The sequence below is a fragment of the Puma concolor genome, chromosome D3 (genome assembly GCF_028749965.1).
Source record: "Puma concolor isolate L17-30 chromosome D3, mPumCon1.1.hap2, whole genome shotgun sequence".
NCBI classification, from domain to species: Eukaryota; Metazoa; Chordata; class Mammalia; order Carnivora; family Felidae; genus Puma; species Puma concolor.
The window spans coordinates 8,942,593-8,952,946 of NC_141678.1; the positions used below are offsets into that span (position 1 = coordinate 8,942,593).

The 10,354-nt window shown below is 48.7% G+C and overlaps 1 protein-coding gene across 1 annotated transcript; it reads right to left on the bottom strand.

Annotated features, from left to right (window-relative positions):
• Positions 1 to 543: 543 nt before the first annotated feature.
• Positions 544 to 8,795, bottom strand: MYL2 (myosin light chain 2). The gene is made up of 7 exons (XM_025933244.2): positions 8,643 to 8,795; positions 7,300 to 7,389; positions 4,819 to 4,894; positions 3,578 to 3,682; positions 2,901 to 2,979; positions 2,764 to 2,812; positions 544 to 881 (listed from the first exon to the last, which is right to left on the bottom strand). Exons 1-7 carry the CDS (start codon positions 8,709 to 8,711, stop codon positions 783 to 785), a joined length of 567 nt encoding a protein of 188 aa, XP_025789029.2. The 5' UTR covers positions 8,712 to 8,795; the 3' UTR covers positions 544 to 782.
• Between the last annotated feature and the right edge of the window lie 1,559 nt (positions 8,796 to 10,354).

Here is a 10,354-nt window from a genome sequence, read left to right on the forward strand (position 1 = left end):
ATTAGGGTCCTGGGAGCCACTGTGGGACACGGAGGCACGGGGACACAGGAGGCAAGAGTTATATGAGGTCACCACGGCTCCTGAGCGCCCCCTGAGATGGCGCTCCTTTATCTGAAATTAGAAATTAGCTTCTTAAGAGCTAATTTCAAAAACAGATGAGTTTTTGCTAAATTAGCCGTATTCTTAGCATGAATGTGAGGCCTCTTCCTCTTAATTTATCTTGGGGCCTGGGTGAGCACATCTATGGGAGAAACATTCCGATGTAATGTTTCCTAAAGGAAAGGATGTCATGAGAGCTAGGCTCTACCGATGCTTGAACTCTCTGCGAGAAAGGGCCGTGGTCCTCTAGTTACCATTCCAATAAATTGTGGCCCTTGACAGAAGTATTCCTAAGTGGCTGTGAAGGTCTGTTTCCAATAAAGAGTCACTAGGATTCAATAATAATGACAGCAGGGACATCACTCGCTCATACCCTGCCTTCACGGGAACTAGCAAAGGACCTTGCTCACTCAAGGCACGTCTGTCAGAGAAACACCACGAACACACACACAACCTTCTGTTTATTTGAACACAGCTTCTGGGTGGATTTCCATCTGTAGGATGTGTGGCTACGTGGCATCTTGCAACCACTGGGGCTGCAAAGACGATAGAGGTGGATGATGAAGCAGCCACACAGCTAACAGGCCAGGAGCAGGGACGGCGGCATTACTGGGCAAAGTGAGAGGAGGGCAGGGACCACCTCCCCACCAAAGACAAGCCCGGGGTTGGGTGATGAGCCCCTCTCAGTCCTTCTCTTCTCCGTGGGTGATGATGTGCACCAGGTTCTTATAGTCCAAATTGCCAGTCACATCAGGGGGGAAGGCAGCGAACATCTGGTCCATCTGCAAAGAACCAGCAACACATGCTGAGGGGGACAGGAGGGCAAGTGAGAGAGGAGGGTCCCAGAGCAGAGGCAGTAGGGGTGCGGTGGACATGGGGACACGACACTCGGGTCCCCCTCCGGGAAGGCCTCGTTGCTCAGCTGCCGTGGAGAACTGCCAGCCCCAAGGTCACGGTCCACCTGGGGCAGCCCACGGCCGACTGATCAATGTGAGGCCTAGCGTGGGAACTCCTCCAAGGGTATTCTAGTTCCAGGGCTCCCTGCGGGGCAGGGGGTGGGGAGCCAACACACTCTCAGGGCCTGAGTTGAAGTTCAGCATCTCCCTCCATGCCTCCCTGCTTCCTTGCCCTTCCTTGCTCTTTCTTCTGCAAGGCTGACCCCAAGGGCCATCCTATAGGGATGTTCCTGGGAATCCAGGCTGCCGCACGTAAAGCAGGGATCGCAGACTCGGGTTGCAAAGGAGCTAGGCAGCCTCTGCAGGGGAACAGGGGGGCTGCTGGGGACTGTGGGGAAACGCAGACACACAAGCTACCTCCAGAGGTGCCCATGGCTCAGAGCCGGCTGTGGGGGCAGGGGGGGCAGACTGAGGGAACTTCGTCTTTGAGGGAAACTAGAACTCTAGGCTTTTAATGTGCGAGTTCCACATTTAGAAAGTATCAGCTAGTTATTTTTAAAAATACTACAAATATTTTTAGTACTAAAGATACTAATTTAGGCTAATAATAGCTAACGCTTTATATTGTGTTTTCCACATGCTTTAGCACTTCACATGTATCAACTTGTTTAATCCTCACAGCACGCTATGAGGAAAGTTTTATTACTGCCCACTTTACAGATGAGGAGAGTGAGGCACAGTGAGGTCAAAGAGCTTGTCCAAACTCCCCAGGCTGGTGGGAGGTGAAGGCAGCCTCTTTTAATATTTTTTTTTCAACGTTTATTTATTTTTGGGACAGAGAGAGAGAGAGAGCATGAACGGGGGAGGGGCAGAGAGAGAGGGAGACACAGAATCGGAAACAGGCTCCAGGCTCTGAGCCATCAGCCCAGAGCCTGACGGGGGGCTCGAACTCACGGACCGCGAGATGGTGACCTGGCTGAAGTTGGACGCTTAACCGACTGCGCCACCCAGGCGCCCCACAGCCTCTTTTAACTGCATGGGTTTTGGTGGGGGAAGTGGCGGGGTGGGGAGAGAATCTAAATAAAAATTTTAGCGAAATGTGAAACCTGTTGAAATCAACCCTGAGAAGGGGCTATTTTAAATAGATTCAGGTTCATTAATAATATCAACAGGGCCATTGCTTATTGATACAGGACTTTTGATGAATTAGCAGCAAAAGTGCCCCTTCTTCAAGGCACATTACTGCCCCCTGCCAAAAAAAGTCATATATACTGTTTTCTTAAAAAAAGAATTATATCAAGACACTTTACTGCCATCTGCTGGACGACGGTTGCAATAAATATATACTTCACAATATATTTTATGAGTACAGCATCCAGGAGAATTGTGCAGTGCAGAAACTTCATGACAGTACGTGGTACCCTGCAGGTCACCCTCACTCCATCAGGAAATTGGTGCTCTAACCAGCACCAGGTCTCTAACCAGGCCTCTCTAGACCTGGAGTCAGACAGACCTGGGTTGGAATCCAGGCCCCAGCATTTACCATTAGTGTTGTCCTTTTAGGCCCGTGACTAACTTCCCTGGGCCTCAGTTTCCCCATCTATAAAATGACAATAATGCTGGTAGTCCCTACCTCATAGTGTGATTGAGAGAACGAAATGAGATAGGGGCTCAGTAGCAGGTTCTCTCTCAGTGTGGGGCCAGGGGTGTTTTAGAAAAGAGGGTGACACGGGAGCTGGGGTGCAGTGTGTGTCCGAGGGGCTGTTACCTCCTCTTTGGAAAATCTCTCTGCCTGTGTGGTCAGCATCTCCCGAACGCTGCAAAAACAGAACAGCGGGTGTTGGCACCAGGTGTGTGTGTGGGCGGCAGGGAACCCCCACGTCCTCCCCCACAGATCCCACTCACTAATCAGCCTTGAGCACCCCTTTGCCTTCGGGGTCAAACACTTTGAATGCGTTGAGAATGGTCTCCTCGGGGTCTGCCCCTGAAACGGAAAGCAGGGTTGCATCATGCAATGGGTGGCTGGAAAACCCACAGTACCCCAGGAGGCAGGGCCCAACTCCCCTTCAAAGGTGGAGGGGCCAGAGCGAGGCTGGTTTGCTTGGAGGAAAGGCCCTGCCTTCCTCTGAGCACTGAACCTTGGTAAGTAGAAAGAGTGGGCTGAGAATCCAGTCATTTCTGAGCAAACCCAAGGTCAAAAGTGGATCTAGAGTCAGAAAGACTGGGATTCGAATCCTGACTCCAGCGTTTGCTAGCTGTGTGGCCACAAGCAAGTGGCTTTCCATCTCTGAGCCTTAGACAGGGGATAAAACAGAACCTACCTCCTAGATGGCAAATGAGGTCATGGATCCAAAGTGTGTAGCATGGGGTCTGGCTCAGGCTAAGCCTCAGAGCAATGTTAGCTGTTGCTTTTATCCTCCCCACCCCCAATGTTACTCTGCCTTCACCTTCTGCCAACACCCGTGTGCCCTCCTAGTGCTTTAATTCATGCCAAAGATGAAGACACGTAAAGATACACACACACAGGTGCACAAATGCAGATGCACATACACCCAGACAGACACACACACACATGAGCTTACCCTTAAGTTTCTCCCCAAACATCGTTAGGAACACAGTAAAGTTAATTGGACCTGGAGCTTCCTTGAGCATTTCATCAATTTCTTCATTCTTCACGTTCACACGCCCTAGGGCAGGAGATAGATACACACTCAGAGCCCCCCGCGCTAGGGCAGAAACAGCTGTCAGGACTCTGGCATTTGCCCGCCTGATGCCGCTTCATGGAATCTAGTCTAAGGGACAAGCAGAGATGGAGTGGGCGGGGCCAAAGAGTCCCATGAGAAGATGTTCTCCACAGTGTTATTTATAATAGCCAGACAGCTGGACACAGCCCAAACATCCATTGTGGGGAGGGGTTAGCTATTTTTTATAATAGTGTCTTCAGAACCTCAAACATTTTAAACAGATATTTTAACTTTTTACTGAAATGGGAAATGTTCCTATTACAAATGATCCCTTCTCAGTGGGAGGTGGCACACAGATCAGAATCACCTTGAAGGGAACTTTTTCCTTGAAGGGCTGCAACCCACACAACCTTGGAGATTCTCATAGAGCCTGTGCTAGCCTCTGCCACGAGACCAAATAGCACCTTTGTGCACATTTTTAAAAGTCACCCCTTCTTAAGATAATTTATGTTTTAAATATAAAAATGTACAGTGGCCACAAACATGAATAGTAATCTGTCGAACTGTGTAGTGCGCAACCTGCTCAGCTGTTCATGGTGGCCCTGAGTTCTGGGAGTAGGAGTGGAGGGGGGTGAGTGGTGGCAGGGTGGACGTGTGTATTTTGAAAAATCTCCATACACTCATGCTTACACTGCTGAGATGTTAAATTTAAAAAGCTGGCTCCCAAATAGAATAATTCCAACCTCAAAACAACAACAACAACAAAAATTCCACAAAAAAACCAAATGTACCTAGAAAAGACTGAGAGGCGGAAATGTTACAGTGGAATGCGACCTAATGGCTAATGTTTTTTGTTTTATACTTTTCTGAGTTTCTCAAATTTTCTATTGTGAGCTGGCATTGCATTCAAAATCACAGAAAAAACAAGTCAGTTTAAAAGAGAAATGAGAGATATGTGAAGACACTCAGAGCCTAAACACTTCTTTGCTTTTCCTCTGAAGTTTGTCTTAAAGGCCAACCATGATTGAGCTCTTTCTCTGAAAAATGATAAGCTCTTGACCTTTTCAGTGGCCCCACTTTCCACTCCTCAGGAGGGTGGGGTAAGGAGACCCTCCTGCAGGCCTAGAGGGGGGACATACCGAGAGCAGCAAACGTGTCCCTCAAATCATTCTTGTCGATGAAGCCATCCCTGTTCTGGTCCATGATGGTGAAGGCCTGTGGAAGGGGGCAGTTGGCTGGTCAGCCCAGGAGAAGTTGAGGGGACGAGACCAAGAGATCAGGCTGTAGACTGGGGGAAATGGGGTTCTGGGATTCAGGAGCACCGAAGGACATTAGATCAAGGGTCAAAGGCTGGAAACTGGCCGTTCCTCAAAATGTTAGGCATAGCGTTACCATATGATGCAGCAGTCGTACCGCTGGGCATCTGCCCAAGAGAACTGAAAAATCTGTCCACGTGGAAACCTGTGCCTGAATGTCCACAGCAGCATTATTTACAATGGCCCAAACCTGGAAACAGCCCACACGTCCATCAACTGGTGGATGGTTACACAGAATGTGTTCTAGCCATGTGATGGATTACAACTCAGCAATAAAAAGGAAGGAGATCCTGACGCCAGCTACAGCCCAGATGAGCCCTGACACATGACGCTGTATGAAACAAGGGGCAAAAGGCCACATACTGTACGATGTGCTTCTACAAAATGCCCAGAACAGGCAAATGTGTAGGAGCTGAGAATAGATCAGCGGTGGCCAGAGGTGGGGGGGGGGGGGGGGGGGAGGGCGGTGGCAGAAGGGAACAGGTAGTGACTGCTCGTTGGTGTGAGGTTTCTTTATGGGGTGATAGAAATGTTGGGAAGTTAGTGGTGATGCCTGCACAGTTCTGTGACTATAGCAAATAACCACTGAATTGTACACGTAGTTTTAAAAAGGTGAATTGAAGGTGTGTGAGTTATATCTCTATGAAGTCGTTCTTTAAAAAATCAAGTTGGGGCACCTGGGTGGCTTAGTCGGGTAAGCATTCAACTCTTGATGTCCACTCAGGTCAAGATCTCATGGTTCTTGAGTTCAAGCCCCACGTCCAGCTCTGTGCTAACAGTGCAGAGCCTGCTTGGGATTCTGCCTCCCTAGCTCTCTGCCCCTCCCCCATGCATACACACTCTCTCTCTCAAAAATAAACAAACAATATTTGATTAAAAAATAAAATAAAAAATCAAGTTAATACCTGGGGTCTCATCAGCGGCCCCCCTCCCCTCACCAAAGCCCAGTTATCTATAAAATGGGGCCAGCTATCTTTCCCAGGTGGCTCCCACGGAGACGCCAAGAGCTTTGTAAATGCCCAGGTATTTTACAAATGACTTATCATCTCCATGTTTTTTGAGTTCTTTGTAGCTGGTTCCTGAAAGTATTTGCACCCACTCCCCACACCCCACACCCAGCAACTGATCTCATTCTGGAGATTGGGGCAGGGTGAGGGGGAAGGGAGGGGAAGGTGACGATTTCAAATATGACAGAAATATGACAGAGTTCAGATATGACATTTCATCGTGGGAGTTCTTCTTTCCCGGGTGGCATAGGGGACACGACACTCCTGTGATCTAAGGGCAAAAGGTGTTAAGGGTTTGTGTACCATTTGGAAGCCCCGAATGGTTTCGCCTTTGATACAGGACACACTGGCCTCTTCAACATCTCTTTCTCTGAAGGCCCAGGTGGGAGTGTGGATGACTCAGTGTGAGCCACGGGGACTGCTGGAAAATTCATTGAGAGTCTATCCTTCCAAGCCTGCGGGCAGTGGCTTAATTCGGCCTAATTGGTACTTAGGTTTATTTAATAAGGCGCACTCCCATTGAATGTGACAGGGTTTCAACCTTGCTCGTGTTCGACAATGGACGGCTATAGAATTTAAAATCTAAGAGATGCTCTTTTTCATCTCTCAGTTTGGCAGAAATAATATTTTTAGGCTCTTAATACCCAATGTTGATGGAGATGTGGGGGGAAAGGCACTTTTTCCTTTTGGGGCTGCTGGGAGTCGGTATTTGTACCACATTTCTGGAGGGCCAGTGCTTCTAGCTGTTTTCAGTTCCTTTTTTAAAGTTCTTTGACCCAACAGTTCTGCTTTTAGGAATTTACCCCAAGGAAACCAGCAAAGATGTGTTATTTATAATGGTAGAGCATTCTAAGCACATGTAACATCCAACCATGGGAAGTGGTTTCAGTAAATTGATAGAAAATGTGGATGCAGAATTGCTCAAGGAAAAATAGCAAAATAATTTAAAAGTATATACATGTAATACGAAAAGTGACTTGAAGGGCGAATATTAAAACGCTAACTGATTATTTCTGGGTCATAGAATTGTAGATCATTTTTATGTTCTTCTTTGTGTTTTTCTGAAAATTTCCCCCAACATTTTCAACAAGAAATACGCTTTACTTTTAGATTGGCAAAAATTATTAAAAATAATTTCTTTAAACGGTTCATGCACATGTTGAGAGTGAATTTGGGGTTGTTTGGATGATAAAAACCTCTAACCACTAGGTCCCTGCGGGGAACGTGGAACGAGGGAACGTCCTCTTTGACAGGTGGGAATCTCCATCCGGGCGTATGATTCAACAGCTGCACCCACCTCCTTAAATTCCTGGATCTGGGTCTGTTCAAACATAGAGAACACGTTGGAATTGGCACCTTCTGCTCTCTTCTTGGCTTTCTTAGGTGCCTGCGGGGGGTGGGGGGGGGGAAGCATTAATTAAAAGAGTCAGAAGCTGGGAGTCGGGTCCCATCTCTGGGTGAGCCTCAGCTGCTCATCTGTGAAATGGGGGTTTGACGCCCACTCTCATCTCAAAAATGGTGATACTGGAGGGATAAGAGGACCCAGAATCCACCCTGATTCTGGTGGATCCTCAGAGACAGAGGGTTTGCAGCACCACCTTTGCAAACTAGGGGAGGGTACGTCTCCGGGGAAGGAGGTAACACTTTCAGATCAGCCCCGGCGGGATCCAGCTGCCTCTGTTGCAATGCATTTCACAAAAAAAGTTCAGTAATGCGCAGAAGGAGAATTGATTGGAGAGGGAAAACGTCAGGCTCACTAAACCATGAGGAATGCCGAGATGAAATGACACTTTCTCAGGGTGTTAAAACCCACTGCTCCCCCTCCCCAGTTCTCCTTTGATCCAAATGGCAGTGAAATATCCTTTCTAAATGTTCTGTCCTTGCACACACAAACAGTGAAGAGAAGAGCAAGTTAACATTTGTCTCCACCCCGCTTCTCTCTGACTTTAAATAGTTAGAGCAAACGCTCGAACACTATACATATACATACATGATTTCATGTAGTCCTCTTGTCAAGTAGGGGCTATGATTACTGTAGCTATTTGACTGGGGAGTCAACTGGGGCTCAGAGAGGTTGGGTCACTTGCCCAAGGTCACACAGGCACAAAAAGGCAGGACCAGAGTTGCACTTGGGCAGTCTGACTCCAGAGTCTGCGCCCCTAACCATTCTCCTCCACTGGCCCTGATTTGGGGGCTTCCTGCTTTGGGAGGGGGACGCCTAACCCAACAACACAGGGAGAAAGGTTTTAAATTTGCAAGTTCAAAAGGTGAAAACAAAAAGATTCTTTTCCCCAGCTGCCTGAACAAGAGAAAAGAATTACAATTTGATCCTTAAAAGCGTTCAATCCCATTTTGCAAGCCCTGGGAGTTATTGATTCCTCGAGAGGTCAGTAGACAAGCCATAAAAAAGCCAACTCTCTTATTTTGTTTTTGCGAGTCCCTGGGAGCTGCTGTTATTTGTGGCTTATCGGGGCATTGATTGGGGTTCCTCTGTGCGCACACAGCAAGCACTGCTTTTTCTACCAGGGGCTGGGGCCCTCATAAGCCAGCTTTCTGCCCCTCCCCTCTGCCCTCTGCTTGTAGGTGGTGTTTCCTCCCCCCTTCCACAGCATCACACCTCAAGGAGCCCTCGCTACTCACCATGGTAGAAAGGACACAGCACTGCTCCCCCAGAAGAATCCTACAGGCTGCCCAGCTCTCCTCGGCCATGGAACAATAAATACTTCCTCCCCACGTTTAAAAATAACCCCATGACCACTTTTGGCAGTAATAGGTGAGGCGGACACCACCTAAGGCCCCCCCATCCCATGCCGTTCTTCTGAAGTAAGGGGAGCTCACTCGCCACCCAGTGACACATGAGACCCAAAAAGGCATTCAAGGTTAAAGAGGCAGGCGGCTGGGTCACAGGGAGAGATGCTGCACACTTTCGGCAGCACTTGGGCGGGAGACACTTGTGCTTGTCAATTTTGAGAAAGAAAACAGCAGAGAGAGAGGAGACCCTTATGATTCTCTAACAGGATCAGGGTCCCACCCCAGGGCCTTTGCACCTGCAAAGAGAGGTTGGGTCCCTCTGCCTGGAGAGTTTTTCCATCAGACATCTGCGAGGCACTCTCCCTCCCCTCCCTCAGATCTTTGCTCAAATATCACCTTCTCTGTGAGACCTCACCACCATCCTTTTTCAAATAGCCACTCACCCTCTGGCCTCCAGAACCCCTTCTCTGCTTTGTTTTTCTGCATAGCACTGATCACTTCCTGACATACTGTGTAATTCACATATTTTTTTGTGTTCGGTGTCAGTGAACAGTCAGCTCAGAAAAGCAGGGTCCTTTTTGGTTTTCCTCACTGGCTCCTAGCTGGTGACTGGCACACAGCAGCTGCTCAATGAATACTTGTTGATTGAAGAAGTAACAACCTTCACTTGCCGAGCGCTTGCTATGTGCCAAGTCCCATGTTCACGTGTCTCATTCTCATATTAACTTTCCAGACACGCTGTGGGGCAGGGACCACCTTATCCCCTGTGTCTCCAGCATTCATCCCCGTTTATGGGGATGCTAGGCACTGTGCTAGTGTAAGGGGAGACCGATGCCAAGTGACAAACTCCCTGCCTTCATGACACATGACACGTGACGCTATGTAAGGAGTAGATGGACAAAAGTAAAGAAATGCATAACCCGGATAATTTCAGGGAGTAACAAATCTTACATAGGTTTGAAAGTGATGGGGGGAGAGCTGCCTGTGAGCTCGGGGGTCCACTCTGAGCAGAGACTGGGGGAGAGTGCCCTTAGTAACAGGGACAGGAAAAGCCTCACGGGAGGGGCGGAAGGACCTGTGTGGCTGAAGCTGAGCGAGTGAGGGGGTCAGGGTCACAAAGTGAAGCCAGCAAGGCGGGCGGAACAGATCACAACCTGGGGATTTCATTCCAGAAGCAAGGGGAGCAGTGGGGAGTTCAGGGCGGAGACCCTTTGTCTAACCAGTCCCGGAAGCTGCCAGTGCCCAGGGTCATCCTGATTTGGGAGCAAGGCCAGCAAGCACCACCCAGGAAGGAGATCCTATCAGGAAGATCAGTCCACAATATGTTCTCAGTTGCTCTGATGTGCCGGAACCTCCCACGGATTTTGCTGGAGAAAACTGGCAACATCCTTGGCCCCCGGGCATGCACAAACTAATAAAGGAGTAAGGCGACTTTGCCCTCCTGGCCCGAGTGGGGATTGTTAGAATGTCTCCATTTGACCTGATAAGGTTTGAGGCCAGAGAGTGGAGTGATTTAGCCCTCAGGCTGGGAAGTCCGATAAAATTGCATTTGAACCTGAGCTCTGTGTGACCTTGGGCAAGTGACTTCACCTCTCTCAGCA